The 16,387-nt window shown below is 46.4% G+C and overlaps 1 protein-coding gene across 2 annotated transcripts in view; it reads left to right on the top strand.

Moving 5' to 3' along the window:
- The window catches only part of LOC8042067 (replication factor C subunit 5), a 44,585-nt gene that overhangs the window by 4,075 nt on the left and 24,123 nt on the right, over positions 1-16,387 (top strand). For both annotated transcript variants that reach the window (XM_002415191.5, XM_040206664.2), the window contains 4 exons: positions 30-166; positions 228-307; positions 368-441; positions 780-939. In XM_002415191.5, the coding sequence (XP_002415236.4) occupies positions 30-166; positions 228-307; positions 368-441; positions 780-939 (451 nt within the window). The remainder of the gene's footprint in view (positions 1-29; positions 167-227; positions 308-367; positions 442-779; positions 940-16,387) is intronic.

Below are 16,387 nucleotides of genomic sequence, written 5' to 3'. Positions count from 1 at the left end.
TTGACAAATTATTACTCTCTTGCTTTCAGTCAACAGATTCATTAATGAAGACAGACTGCCTCACTTGTTGTTCTATGGACCACCAGGCACTGGGAAAACGTCAACCATTTTGGCATGCGCGCGACAAATTTACGGTCCAAAAGAGTTTGGCTCAATGGTTCTGGAGGTGGGTGGGATCTAAGGCACGTGGTGGGGACTCGGTATGATTTGGTGCGCTGTACTTTCAGCTGAACGCTTCGGACGACAGAGGAATCGGCATTGTCAGAGGAGAGATACTCAACTTTGCCAGCACAAAAACAATATTCAAGTAAGCCACATTATTTTCTGTTTGCTCGGGAAGTTAGTGACTGAGGCATGTTTCTGCCAGGTCCGGTTTCAAGCTGATCATCCTTGATGAGGCCGACGCCATGACAAATGATGCACAGAATGCTCTCCGAAGAGGTAAGTGGTAGTATATATACCTGCTTTTACCTTACTGGAAGAACAGCTTTTCACTAACATCTTTTTAGTATGGCGTTTCAGCATTGCTGTTGACAGATCACAGAAGGAAGTGAATAGAGTTTGTTGTGTTCCCATTATAAAGTTGTGTTCGTGTCAGTATAACAAATGCTTAAACCTTTTACAGCTCCAGTTAGTTTCTGTTTTACCGTGCCTAGAGGCACTTTCTGTCTTCTAGGACGTGTAAATACTGCTTTCGTATTTTCGCTGCAAAGCAGTCTCTACGTGCCCTTTTGCTTACGTTTCCAGTGAGCCTGCCTTTTCCTTCCCGTTGTGTGCAGTGATTGAGAAGTTCACAGAGAATGCTCGGTTCTGCCTCATCTGCAACTACCTGTCCAAGATCATCCCTGCACTGCAATCGCGCTGCACTCGCTTCCGCTTTGGGCCCCTCTCCTTGAGCCAGATGAGCCCCCGGATAGAGCACGTCATTGAGCAAGAACGGTGAGGAATGCTTTGCAAAGTGACACCACCTTAAAAGCTTGAGGTAAAGCCCCAGCCAAGACGGGGTCTTCATTTCTACCTCTCCCCTGGAATATATATCTGTTGCGGACAATATTTAGTATAATATTATTACAATAACTTTCGATGTTGGATTTGCCAACGCTTCATATTCCCGGTGTAAACATTGTTCAAGTCATACCACTTACCGTAAAATACTGAGCATGTGCCCGGGCCACAATAATCGCTTAACCACTACTTTTGAAAGAGTTTTAAAACTAAATGAAGGACATATCAAGTGCCCACGCCAGACTCCTGAGCTTGCCTAGCTAACTGAGGCGCTCCTTTTCGTCAGCCACTTCTCCGGGCATCCTGGCGCAAAGCGGGAAAGCCCACCCTACCGGTATCCTTTTTGCACTTTTGCTTTGGACCTATTTTCCTATTTTGGGTGGGAGCTTGCTCGGTGTTTTATGGTATTACTTCTTTACTAAAGCGAAAGCTATATATGCCTCATCAATCAGTCGGCCTTCAAAGCCCTCGAGCAAAAGCACGTCGCTGACACGAAAAGTATGAAAACACGAAAGGTACAAAAACACATCGACGACACGAAAGGTACCAAAACCCACGATTCGCCACTAGACCACGAGATGGCGTTACTTGTGCCAAAATCGGCGGAGGCGCGTGCGCGGCGCAAATTCAGCGGGAGAGGAGGACACTCCCGCTTGGGCACAGAGTAGAGCGGGCATGCGACATGCCGTGAGATTAACGGCGCCAAAAGTGTGTCGTCGGAGAGTGCACTGTCTTCGGATGTTCGCTGTCGCTGGGATTGGCGCTTGGATGAGGAATGTAATTTACAAAGATTCGCCCCTTTCCTGCTCTAGAGAGTTCTATTTATTTATTTATTTATTCGTTACCTACATTTCGCCTTGGAGGCATTATTGTAGGGGGGTAACTTACATGTTAACACAACAAATACACAAATGGAGATGCAAAAAATATTAATGCATGGTGACATCTGCTACAAGTAATACAATGCGCAATCACACACACGCACAAAAAACATTTGAACACAACCTACATGTATCTACTGTAAGCTGCTAACATCAGCACAGTGCAAAACAATACATTAGTCATGGATCATTCTCGTGTAAGTAAAGACTTAAAAGACAATCAAATGTTCCATCCGAAGCCGAAACCACAGCTTTGGGGAGCCTATTCCACTGATTTATTGTTCGTAGGAAAAATGACGATTGAAAAACAGATATGCGGCATGATATTTGCCTATTTTCTTCGAGTGGTCTAATCTCTGGGAAGTAAAAGTAGGTGGTTTTAGGTAGATGTTCTTATCAATGCCGGTACGTCCACGAACCACTTTATTCAGAAAAGAGTACCTTGATAACCTCCGACAGAGTTCGAGCGAGTCCCATGACAATGATTTTTTTAATGCAGTGACACTGGTATGAAAACAATAAGAATTAGTAACAGAACGGACAGAGCGATTTTGGATGGCCTCAAGTTTATTAATTAAGGTTTTAGTGTCGGAATCCCATACTACAACCACATACTGTAAGAGAGAACGTATGTTAGAAATGTATAATGTTTCTTTGACGTCACGAGGTGCGTATTTAAAGTTTTTCTTTATTAAGTTAAGTACCCGTCCTGCTTTCATCGTTATAAATTCAGCATGACTACTCTACGTTAGGTTAGATGAAAAAATAACACCCAAATACTTCACATCCTTCGTCAAGGTAGTCTGATTTGCATCTAGACAGTAATTAGTATCTATGTTTAGACGCTTTTTGCTAAAGTGGATGCAATTACACTTTGCAAAATTCAGTTTCATTTCCCATTTGTTGCACCATGTGAGTGTTTGATCGAGATCAGTTTGTAAAGCGGCAGCATCGTCCTGGTTACTTATATCCCTGTATAACACACAATCATCTGCATATAATCTTATTCTGGAGGTAGTTCCAAAGCCTATATCATTTATATGAGTTAAAAACAGAAGCGGACCAAGCACGGATCCTTGGGGAACACCCGACGTTACAGAAACAAAGTAAGATTCTGAGCCATTAATGACTACTTTTTGGGAGCGACTAATAAGGTAGTCTGCTATGCAACCAAGGACAGAAACAGGTAAACCTAAAGATGAGAGTTTTAAAAGCAATAACGAGTGTGGCACGGTATCAAAAGCCTTACTAAATTCTAACAGTATACAGTCAACCTGCTTCCCAGGATCAAAAGAAGAAAACACATCATATGAATATTCGACTAACTGAGTGACGCAAGAGAACCCTGCCCTAAAGTCATGTTTAAACTGGACAAAAAAATTATTTGCTTGCAATTGATGAAATATGTTAGAGTAAATTATATGTTCAAAAGTCTTCCAACACAAGCTGGTTAGTGAAATGGGTCTATAGTTGGAAACCAAAGAACGGGGACCACTCTTGAAACACACGCTGGTTAGTGAAATGGGTCTATAGTTGGAAATCAAAGAACGGGAACAGGAACGACATTCGCGAATTTCCATTCTTGAGGCAGTTCCTTTGACGACAGGGATAATTAAACAAGACAACCAGAAACTTGGCAATAATGGGTGCACAAGATTTCAAAACCGAACAAGGTATATGATCTGGCCCAGTGGAAGAGTTAGCTTTTAGTTCAGAAAGAAGTTTGACAACTCCATCATACGATACAGTGATATCTGACATAGCCTCAAAATTACAAGGAGCTGGTTCCGAAGGTATGTTTCTTGTAGTAACTGCAAAAGCTGACTGAAAGTAATCATTGAAACAGTTCGCTTTGTCGATATCATTAATTACATAACCTTGTTCATCTAAAATAGGAGAGATAGTACTATCTTCTTTGCCATTAGATTTTACAAACTTCCACATTTCCCTCTTTTGAACTACGCCTAAGCTTTTCACCTAGGGAGGAATAAGAGTAATCTTTGGCACTTTTTATTTTCAGTTTAATTTCATTCCCCAGAATATCTAGCCTTTTAAATATTTCATCTGTCCTCTGGCTTAGGTACCTCCGAAAGAGGCGACATCTGCGATTCAGTAAGCGCTTGATCTCACTGGTAAACCGCGGCTTGCTGTGTCCTTTTTTACCCGAAACGGTTTTTGACTGTATGTGACAATCAATAACCGATACTAAGTTGTTTTTAAATAGATTCCAAGGATTTTCAACACTGGACATGGCACTGAATGCCACAAACTCCTCAAATGTATCTTCCAGATTATGCGTAATCAAGCCATAATTACCTCTATCGAAAATGTATACCTTCCGAGGAGCGGAAAGCACGACCATTGGTCGTCCAAAAGAAACTTTAGCTAGGATACCGTCATGGTCACTTATACCTGGAATTGGTAAGACTGATTGGACTAAACTGGTGGAATTGGAAAAAAGCATTGATGCATAGTCACCTGCGCGATGCGTGGGGAAATCTACAAACTGATAAAGACCGTTAGTGGCGATCATTGATGCATAGTCACCTGTGCGACGTGTGGGGAAATCTACAAATTGATAAAGACCGTTAGTGGCGATCATAGAACTAAATTCAAGGGAAAGTGCAGAGCGGCAAGTAAGCGCGGGTGAATTGTTTGTCCACTGGATATCAGTTATATTGAAATCACCGCCCAATAAAAAATTCGAATTTAAACTCAACATTGTATGAGAAAGCGATTTGAAAGGAGAAAGGCTGCCCCCACTAGGGCTACGATAAAAAGCGCCGAACGAGATATGTTCACCATTGTGAAAATGATTTTGCACCACACAGTCTCACAATTATCATTAGTTTCTACAGGTGCGCTTGGGAAGGATTTATCAATGAGTAGGAAAACGCTACCACCATGGGTGTCCTGTTCGCGTCTGTAAACTTGAAATGAGGAAGGGAAAACTTTAGCATCACTGACGCTATCATCCAGCCAGGATTCAGTGCCAATGATAATGTGAGCTTGTACCGAGATGGTAAGGCCAGCGAGTGAATCGGCCTTATCTTTAATGCTTCGACAGTTGACAAGCAAAACAGTTGTCTCGCTAGGCCGAGGGGCGCAGGGTGAATCCGCGGGATGCACAAGTAAGTGCTCCACCGCCGCTGCTTGTCTCAAATTGCGATATTAGTTATCTTCTTGACTAGATGACGGTGTCAGAAGAAGTATCATAGATGTAACAGCAGCCGCCGAGCAACAGCTTGTCATACCGCAGTTTGTATGGCGACTCTTGTTGTTTTGCAAAGGCAAGCAGTTTCCCGGGGGCATGACGGATCGGAGCAGAAAAATCCCCCCGCACAGCATACAGAGTAGATTTGAGCGTATGCCCCTGGGCAAGAATAGTCTCTTTGTCTTTAAAGCGACAAAATTTCACAATAAATGGGGCGGTTTTTGTTGGATTGAAAGCGACCGATTCTGTGAGCTCCTTCAATATTTGTTTTCTCAATCACGATGCCCACAGTTTCAGCAACCATAGATAGCACCACGTCTTCTGATTGATCCCATGTTTCCGATTGATTGTCTGGCAAGCCGAAGAAAAGAAGGTTATTTCTACATAGTCTGTTTTCAGCATCGTCCGCAGCAGCTTTCAATGCAGCGATATCTTGAGACATACCAATTACATTATCCATAGACAGCGGACAGCGCTGTTCGAGGCAAGTTACCTTTTCCTCCAGACCCGTCATCTTACATTCAACAGTCTGTTGCCATTGCTGCATGACTTGAAATGCTGTCAGCAGCTGCAATTGCCCCTGTTCGATGCGCAGTACCGACTGAAGCACTGTTGAGCACTCGCAAGAATCAGTCTGAGTGCCCAATTCACAACGCTCATTCGGGCCAGGGTTCTGTTCAACGTTCCCTGCCAAAAGCAAAAGCATACGCCAAAACATGATACGGAAGATGAGAAACAAACATCTACAAAGAACACTGCGCAAGGTTTTGCCAACGTCAACATTAAAGGGGCACGACACCACAAGAAGGCAACGATTAGAAGTTCTAAAGTAAGAAGAATTGTTTAAATAACTAACCTGGGTCACAAACAATCGTGAGTACATGCTTGGCGCGGTGTGCACCCCAAATTCGACCGCCGTTGTAGGTCGTTTAAATACGCCCTCTGTCGAGGTCCCTGGTTGCCAGATGAATGGAGCTGTTTGCTCCAAATGAAGTCGAGGAATCCTGGCGTGTGGTGGTACTGTCTTCACACGATGACCGGTGTAGATCTATCCCGAGTCAGCAAAAGGATCAGTGCCTTGAGCAAGGAATCCATCGACGATAACAGCTGGTCCGAGAGTCCAGGCAGCCAATAGCACCTGGGTCACAAACAATCGTGAGCACATGCTCGGCGCGGTGTGTGCCCCAAATTCGGCCGCCGTTGTAGGTCGTTTCAATACGCCCTCCGTCGAGGTCCCTGGTTGCCAGATGAATGGAGCTGTTTGCTCCAAACGAAGCGGAGGAATCCTGGCGTGTGGTGGTACTGTCTTCACACGATGACCGGTGTAGATCGATCCCGCGTCAGCGAAAGGATCAGCGCCTTGAGCGAGGAATCCATCGACGATAGCAGCTGGTCTGAGAGTCCAGGCAGCCAATAACACCTGGGTCACAAACAATCGTGTGTACATGCTCGGCACGGTGTGTGCCCCCAGTAGATCATTCCGATACCTCCAACAATGACACCAAATAACGATACGATGTATGCGCAAAGGCATCAACGGAGTATAGGGCATTGGTATCGAAATCATTCAAACAATTTACTCAAACTCCCTACTATCATGGCAGAGGCAGTGGTAATATGATGTGTTGTGTGTTTCTTCGGGGGATGTTGCACACATGAAGTTGATGTACATTTCATGTCTGTGAGTGGTGCCACGCCACGGTAATAAAACAAAAACAAAATTGCCTTGGAAAGAAAGAAAAGGGGGTAGGAAAGGCAAGGTGGGAGCAAGTGAAGAGGTGAACATAAAGCCAAGCCACGGCGCGAGCAAGCATTGAGCAATGAAAAAGTCCTCTCGGCTTTCTGCTCTCTGCCACTCACCGCCTGCAGAGAGAACTGCTGCACGGTGCTCTTACCTGTATTTTGTGTTTCTCCTCGGCTAAGCACCTCCCCCCCCTCACTTTCCCCGCACTGCCGGCGGCGCTCTGCAGCTCCGCACTCCTTGTTTAAAAGAGCGGCGGCAGTCGGCAATGCGATAACACGCAATAACATGGCAGTGTGCAGGCCTGCTGAGTACGACGGTCTGCAGCCATGTGCGCAGGCAAAATCGCATCATCATCCTGTGGCATAATCGAGCGTTGGGTGGTCAGTCACAGCAATGGGCAGTCAGTCGGAGTGGTGGGCGGCAAAGCCACTGCTGCCCACCATGGGGAGAACCCTGGCTCTCAGCCATATGGCTAAGATCAAGCATGCTCTTAGCCATTTTGTTAAAATCAAGGACATTCTTGACCATTTGGTTAAAATCAGAAATGTTTTCTGCCATTTGGCTAAGATCAAAAGTGTTCTCAGCAGTTTGGCTAAGATCTCAAGTGTTCTCAGCCATTTGAGTGAGATCAAACACCATCTCAGCTATTTAGCTAAGATTAGGCGGTCATTGACTTTACTGTGCTATACCTATGTTTTGTGCTACAAAACATTGAGCAGTCCCGTGTTAATCCACAGTACAGTCGCAGCTGTAGCTGCGTCATGTCACGGCAAAGTCGTTGGGCATCACATTCACGGACAGTGATGTGTTTGGAACAAAATAGACATCTGACCATTTTGTTCTGAATGCTTTCCGAACCTCGTCGCGTGCCCCCATTTCTTGCCTGAATACTCTCGCACCCGATTCTCTGACTCGATGCATAGCACCGTTAGTGCCGCATAAGGCGAGAGCAAGTCCTATGAGAAGGTCATTTTGCCACATTCCTCCGACGAAACTGTGAACCATGTGAACCGGATTAGTTTGATAGTGGATTGCGTTCAACTAAGAAGAGCTCCTAGAAGCTCATTAGGATGATCCTTTTTATCGAGGCATGACCAACAAGCTCAAGTAAAAGCTGAATTCCGCAGAGTTGAATGGCGCAGCCGTCACGCGTGCAGCAGCTGTCATTGCTGTGGAAAATGCAGGGCACCAAGAAAATGCTGGTACTGCAGTTGGTGCTTTGAATCCATACCTGCTTTATGCTGTAGTCAGGTCTAAGCTTGCGTGAATGAGGGCAAACTATCTAAAGATGGGCTCGTGTCTTTGTCCCGGCACCAGCAGTACAAACAGATGCGGGCGACAAACAGGAGCAGTGCATAGCACTTGCTACCCCATGTTGTGTACTCGGACACCCGCCACTTGCTTCGTGCGTGAGACTGACGAGCACATGTCTTGCGCCCAGGCTCGTGACTGCATTCTGACTGGCGTCGGCAATCGAAAGTGTCGCTCTTCCAGAATAAAACCTTCGGGTTTCCACCATCCTCGTACTTTGCTTCAGTGGCGACAGGATGGGATTTTTCCACGACAAAACATCACACTAAGGTGAGAAGAAAGCAAGGATAAGGTCACGCCTGCTCGGGTTCGACGAAACAAAGAGCAGCTGGAGCACTTACCGAATTCGTCTGGAGGCCTACTTTGAAGGCCACGATATTGTAGATGCGGTGAAGCGTAGAGCCCTTCCGGTATCGTCTCTCAGCAACTTCGTTTGAATTCCGCAATGGCTCTACCAGTCGACGTCCGTCAGTAGCCTGACCTACGAAGGCGTCGTAAGCTACCTTGAACAGCACTACGATCCACAAGCCAACGAGATTGCTGCCAGCTACGCGTTCTTTTTACGCAAACAAGAAGAGGGAGAGAAGTTTCAAGACTTCGTAGCTGACCTGCGGCATCTCGCCAAAAATTGTAATTTTGGCGGGACCCTGGACTGTATGCTGCGGGACGCAATTGTTTGGGGCATGCGGGATGACGAGGCACGACGGTTCTTACTCACCAGTTTGAAATTTAACCTGGAAGAGGCGGAAGAATTTGCATTGTCATTGGAGACAGCCGCCGAGAGTGCCTGGGCAATGCAGAACACTGATTCCAGGGACGGAGCTGGCAGTGTGCATTTCGTTCAAAGACGACGGGGCAATCGGCGTCCTAGTAGACAAGGTACCAGCACCAGCAGTCAGTCCATGTACGTTGTGTTGGAGATGCGATGCACATCACGCAGCAGACGAGCGCCGGCACCGCAACTCTGTGTGTCACAAGTGTGGCAAGACGAGGCACTTGGTTAGGGTATGTTCGTCGGGTCACGTTACTCGGCAAGAAGTGTACGTGCTGAAAGATTCAGATAGCAACGAGGAAGGCTAGGAAGAGATGCTCCCCACCCTGGTCGCTCACAGTTCGGCTAGCAGACACATTGTGCAACCGATCGAACAGGACTTGCTGTGGGAAGACTGGAAGCTGCGAATGCTTGTGGATACGGGATCGCCAGTGAGCGTGATACAGAAGAGTGTTTTCAAGAGACATCGCAAGTGGTGGCCTGCGTTGGAAAAGACTCCCCTTCGCTTGTCGTGCTTCCTGGGTCCTCTGCCGGTGCTCGGTAGAATTTCTATGAGGGTCCAGCATGGGCAAACACTGGTGAGGAGTGTTCTGGTCGTTGTAGATTACGAAGGACTCTTACTGTGTGGCCGAAACACGATTCAAGCGTTCCAGGACGGGGGTGCGTCGCTGCTAAAAGTGGAAATGCCATATATGTGAACGTGCTGTGCAGAGATGCTCCGGTACAGAGGATGCTGGAGGAATTTTCTGACGTCTTCAAAAAGAAGTTCGGCTGCTGTGAAGGCCCACCCGTAAAGCTGTATAAAAAAGAAGTGCGTATGGCACCGCTTTCACGGTGCCATACGCACTTCGTGAAAATGTGTCGACGGAAATCAACTGTCTGGTGGCAGATGGGGTGCTCTCCCCGATCCGCATTTCGGAGTGGCCTACACCAGTTGTGCCGGTGGCGAAGAAGAATAGTGATATTAGGCTGTGCGGCGATTTCAAGCTAGCGGTCAACCCTGCTACACACCTGGAGCGGTATCCACTGTTGAAAATTTACGACATTTTTGAATCACTGTACGGAGGAGAGGTATTCAGCACGCTCGATTTATGCAATGCGTACAATCAGCTTCCCCTCGACGAGAAGGCTCGAAAGGTGGCTGTGTTAAACACGCACCAAGGTTTGTACCGCTACAACCGTTTGGCTTTCGGCATTGCGACCGCCCCAGGCCTGTTTCAACGACGCATCGAGTCGCTTCTGCACAACCTTCCACGTGCTAAAGTATATCTGGACGACATCATCATCGCAGAAAAAGAGAACAATACATAGCCACTCCGGCAGGCGTTTCAGCGGCTACGGGACAACGGCCTGAAGTTGGACCAAGCCAAATGCAAGTTCCGAGAGAAACAAGTGTCATTTTTGGGACACAAGATTGACGCCATGGGTCTGCACCCTCAGTGAGACAACCTCGAGGCAGTGACAGCAGTGCCTCGCTGTCACTAGCTGAAATCCTTCCTGGGGTAAGTCACATATTACGCCAAACTTTTACACAACCTGGCAACGACCTTGGCTTCGCTAAATCGGCTGTTGGCAAAAGGTGCACCAGGGTGGTGGGGTCAAGACCAGTAGAGGGCCTTCCGAGAGGCAAAGCACTCTATGGCTGACGCAAATTTTCTGGTACATTACGACCCCTGGAAGCAGTTGCGGCTGGAATGTGATGCATCGCCGGACGGACTCGGCGTAGTGCTGTCACATCGCATAAGCGGAAGAGATTTCCTTATAGCGTTCCGTTCAAGGACACTGACATCAGCGAAACGCAATTACCGTATTTACTCGCACAATAAACGCACCTGCGTAATAAACGCACCCCCCAAGTCGGCTCTCAAAATTTCGACTTTTTTTTTTTTCACTCGCGTAATAAACGCACCCCCAACTCTGACGTCAAAATTTTGACCCCCTCCCCCCGCGCGCGCGAAATGAACGCACTTTTTTATCCTGGTGCAGCGAGGTCGCGAATGCATGGGCAGCGTGGGCGAACAAAACGCCTTGCAAAAGGCGGTAAAAAAAATTCGCAAACATCCATTGGAAGCAAGAAAAAAAAATATGGAGAGGAGCTTTTTTTTTTCTTTTTTTTTGCACAGCGCAGTCTGGACTTTTGGTTCGCCCGCTGCCGCGCGCAAGGAGGTGGGAAAGAGAAGCGGAGAAGCGCTCTAAGCGAACGAAACAGCTTGCGAAAGGCGGCAAAAAGGAAAAAGAAAAGCCACAGAACTAAGAGAAAACAAATACGAAGAGGAGCTTTTTTTTTTTTTTTTTTTTGTGCACAGCGCAGTTTGGTTACGGGGGGTCGCGCGCAAGGAGGTAAGAAAGAGGAGCGGAGAAGCCCTTTAAGCAAACGAAACAGCTTGCGACAAACGGAAAAAAAAAAAAACAGAACTAAGAAAAAATTAAAAAAAAAGAGGATTTTTTTTTTTTTTTTGCACAGCGCAATTTGGTTACGGGGTGTCTTGCGTGGCGCGTCGCGCGCAAGGAGATAAGAAAGATAAGGGAGAGCCCTCACCTAAGCAACGCCTAAGCAAACAAAACAGCTTGCGAAAAGCGGCAAAAAAAAAAAAAAAACCAAGGAATTCAGAGAAAAAGAATACAAAGAGGAGTTTCTTTTTTGTTTTTTGCACAGCTTAGTTTGGTTACGGGGTCGGGCGCCGCGCGCAAAGGGATAAGAAGTTACTTCGATTTTGCAGGATGAAAGGTCGGTTCATTATGCGAGTAAATAGGGACGCAAAAATTTTACTTCGCCTAATGAACGCCCCCCCCCCCTCCCCTCCCAACTTTGCATCGATTCTTCGGAAAAAAGTGTGTTAATTCTGCGAGTAAATACGGTATTTGCAACTTGAAAAGGAGGCACTGGCCTTGGTCTTTGGAGTTTCAAAATTTCGGGATTATCTCTTCGGAAAACCGCTTCACGATGGCGACAGATCACGAGCCACTAACGGCACTGTTTCATCTGGAGCGGCCGATTCCCCAAATGGCGGCGGCCAGAATTCAACCGTGGGCGCTGCTTCTCTCAGGGTACCAGTATGACATTGAGTGCCGGAAAGGGCAGCAGAATGGTAATGCCGACTCCCTTAGTCGCTTGCCTTTGCCGGGACAAGGGTATAACAGCAGTAGCGAGCTTATGGAGTATGTGTTGTACAGTCGGCACTTAGATGACTAGATACTCCGGCAAGTAAAGGGGTGGGTTCTAGGTGGGTGGCTACCACATTTGCGCACGGAGCAGCTGTCTTTCCAGCCATACTTTGTCCAAAGAAAGGAACTCACGGTGAACCACGATCTGATCTACTGGGGTCATTGCGTGATTTTCCCGGAAACTGCAAGAGCGTGCATGCTGAAGGAGCTACACAATACCCGTCCTGGGATCTCTGCAATGAAGAGTCTCGCCCAGACAGTGTTTTAGTACCCGGGCTTAGATCAAGGAATTGAGAGACTTGCAAAAAACTGCCTGCAGTGCTTGCAGTGTTGGCCGATGCCTGTGGCTCAGGCTCCATCAAAATGGCCAGAAACTAAGAAATGTTGGTGCCGCTTGCAGGTGGATTTTGCCGGTCCTGTGGACAGTCACATGGTTTTTGACCTGGTTGATTCGGACACCGAAGGGATTGAGGCTGTTCCAATGAAGACGGCAACAGTGCACACAACCATTGATGTCCCTAGGGGAATCTTCGCTCGTTTCAGCCTCCCTGAAACACTGGTATCGGACAATGGCATGCAGTTTTCAAGCGCAGTGATGGCACGATTTTTTAAAGAAAGCCACGCGTGTCATTTGACAACCGCACCATATCTTCCGCAGTTGAATGGGTTAGCCGAACGGGCTGTTCGCACTTTTAGAGAAGGCCTAAAGAGAAACAAGGAAGGCACTCTACAAAATTGGATTGCCGAGTTTTTATTTCGTTACCGGTGCACTCCTGTCAAAGACAGCAAATCGCCGGCTGAGTTCCTGTTGGGCTACTGACCGAGAACGAGACTAACTAGCTTCTTCCCAAGCGGTCAAGAGCCAGAGCACGCTGTGGCTCTCCCATCGCCCTCAATCACCAAATCGCTGCTACTTGCTCCGGGAATGCACGTCTGGTCATGGCCAGTATTGGCGGGGTTCAAGGCGGATGACCATGCTGAACACGCCAGATGGACAACAGCGGTGGCACGTGGACTAGCTGCGACAGTGAGACGCCGAGGAGGCGCTGCGAATGCAGCTAGAAGCCAGCCACGTGCAACAGACCGACGGCCCAACAGAGGATGACAAGCTGGCGAGGCAGACAACAGCGGAGGACAGCGCCGGCAGCTCCAGTGACAGTTCAGAAGCGGGCCCTGCAACGAACCTATGCAGCCTGTAGCGGAGGACAGCGCCGGCAATTCCTCTGATTGGCCTGAAGTGGAGCTGGCAGACCTGGTGTTACCAGGCAGTCAAGGCGCAAGCGAAAGTCGTTGGATCGCTTGCATTTTTAGGGGAAAAAGATGTTGTGCACTCAGACACCCGCCATACGCTCTGCGTGTGAGACTGACGAGTTCAGGAGCGCATGCCTTGCGCCCAGGCTCGTGACTGCATTCTTACCGGTGTCGGCAATCGAAAGTGCCGCTCTTTCAATATAAAACCTTCAGGTTTCCACCATCCTTGTACTTTGCTTCACCCCACACAGAAATGAGACTGCCGTCTAGAGTTTCAAAACAAAGGCGAAACGGGATTCAGCGTCAAACATCAAACAGTGAGGCGCTGCAACTAAAGTTAAGGGGGGCGGTGCAGTGGCACCAATTGGTGTTTCCTATGGGGCTGTAGAAGGTTGAAAGAGAAAAGAAAGAAGAGAGGAAGGGACACTGAACTGAATTGAAACACAAATCTACACTTGACTGCGGCTGTGCAAAATGCTGAAAGAGAAAAGAGAATGGTGCACAGTTATGTTTAGGGTGTGTACTTTCCGGTGTTTATTTGTGAGAAAAATCGGCGGATGTTTTTCGGTGTTTATTTATTTTCAAAACATCGGTGTATTTCGGTGGAACGTCTCACGACAAGGCTAAAATCGGTGATTATCGGTGGAAAAAAATGCGATTGATCACAGAAAGAGAGTTCCAATTTTATTCACATATTTCATACACGTCTTTTTTAGGAAGCATCTTTTTCTCACACTTGGTTATTATAGTAGATGCAAGCATACTTTGAGAGGCTTGCATCCGTCATGGCAGCAGGTTGCTTGCGGTTCACAACCCACAATTATGAAAACGCACGCTCCTGTATGACACGAACGTTGGCAGTGTCTTCCAGGAACCACAGCAACCTCTGAATACGTGGCTTGCACCGACATCACTTGACCAGACACAATAGGGAAAGGCCACGAGAGCCTACCCTCCACCACGTTAATTTTTCCACAAAAGGGGGCCATGGGAGACTCAATAGGGAAAAGGCGTGTGAGAGCTTAGCTTCCACTGCGTTCACTAGACGCTTTTGACCCCCAGAAAGGAGGGCGGACTGACGCCATGTGCAAGCCATGTATAAACACTGGAAGGATCCACGAGATAACACGTTTGACGAACCTCTACAGGGAAAAGGTTTCGCTAGGTCGGAATCATGCCACGACCGGTGTTTTTCGGTTTTAGCCAGAGCGAAAAAATCCAACCACCGGTGTTTTTCGGTTTTAACCGATTTTATATTTTCGTCACCGACGGATGTTTATCGGTGTTTTTCGGTTAAAACCGGAAAATACACACCCTAGTTATGTTGTATGCTTTCAGTAAACACTTTTTGTGTCAAGTGTCCGTTGCTGCACCTGTCTGTTCCTTCAAAATAATGAGAGTTCCATACACTATAACAACAATGAGCAACAGAAGGAAGAGGTTCAACGGCAAGAAATATGAAAAAAAACGTGGGAAAAGAAAGCTGAGAAGGGTTAGCACATCTTACTGGTTTCAAGGATAGAGCTGAGTGTCTGCAACCAGTGATGTTATCCATTCCCTCCACCTGGAATTCTACACCCCCCCCCCCCCCCCCCCCCCAATTTACGGTTTTTACTGGTTTCCTGTGTATGTCCTGTACTCGAGACTGGGTTTGCACTTCACAGTGATGTGACTGCTGCGCCAAACTGGGCCGAGAGGCTTACCCTGTTACATCCTGCTACATTTAGCCCAAATGTGAGGAACTTGCACCAAATTTGCTCAAAATTTTGACTTTCACTTTATTAGTACTGAAAGTATAATAGCTCAGGCCACGTCCGGATCATTATGGTACGCTTGTGCCAATTTTCAGAACTTCCGAGTTTAGTCGCAATTGACATACTATTCTTTTTGATATCTCAGCATCGCACACTGACAGCCCTCGGAATTTTCGCAATATCTCTTAAGGGGAGACACTGCCCAGAAAAAATAATTTCTGCAAAAAAAGTCGACTTTGAAAAATGACATATTTACAATTAAAACAGGGACAACACAACCACATCTTTCATTAATTGTTTATTCTTTCTTCATCCATGACTTAAACCAACACGCTCTTCTACCAAGCAGACATATTTACATCCACCAATATCTAGAGAGTGTCCCTAAAAAGTTTAATTAATTTACACTGCATAGTTAATTTTTTATAAATTATTTTCTGTCCACCAAAGCTAAAGAAAAGGTAGGGTTTGGAGTATTTTGAACGCATTTTCCTCCGTTCCACTTTTTGGTATAAATTCCATTTTAGTCAATCTATCGTTTGATAATGGCAAAACAGAGGAGGCTCATTCTTCCTTTTTCCTGACTCAAATTTAATAAGGAATGCGGCTATGGAACGTTTCTGTCACTTTACGAACTTCTTTTAAAAAAAATGTTCACATTTTGTCAAAGACACAGAAGACCAAAAAGTTGGCCAATTTCGAAGAAGAGAAAAGTTATTGAAATAAATGGCATTTTAGAAAAAACGTTTCATAGCGGCACCCTTTAGGCATTCTGATACGTATCTAGCAAATAAAAATCTTGAATATTGTGGTAGTTTTCCAACGATAGATTAACTAAACAATGTAGGCATGTTGCTAATGAAAGCTGCTCTAATTTCCTTCCCCTTTAACCAACAGATCTAAAATTTTGTTATACACCCTTTAGCATGACCACCAGCCTACCCTGTAAATTTCATTAATTTTAAGACAAGGGTTCAAAAGTTGGCCCCCCTAGGGGGTGTGTCCCCTTAAGCTGGGGTTCACTGCTTGTAGATCATACAAAATACAGTCTGCTAACAGATTCGAACGTGAGTCATTGCAAGATATGAGCTTCGAATGCTGCACGGCAATGAGTTAAAAGAAAAAACTTGCCAAGCGTCATCTGAACCACAGATATTGCGGTGGCTCGTGTTTGCAGACTGTCTTTTGTATGATGTATGAGCAGTTTGACCCTGGCTTTAGGTTCCTGGTCTGCTCTGGCATGTTAGCTTTGTTGAGTGCGCTTCTCACCGTGCTCGTCTGTATAGCAGT

Source organism: Ixodes scapularis, unplaced genomic scaffold (assembly GCF_016920785.2).
Source record: "Ixodes scapularis isolate PalLabHiFi unplaced genomic scaffold, ASM1692078v2 PGA_scaffold1__304_contigs__length_218370807, whole genome shotgun sequence".
NCBI lineage: Eukaryota > Metazoa > Arthropoda > Arachnida > Ixodida > Ixodidae > Ixodes > Ixodes scapularis.
Note: the sequence above shows the minus strand (reverse complement) of the source record. Positions and strands in the feature narration are given on the sequence as shown.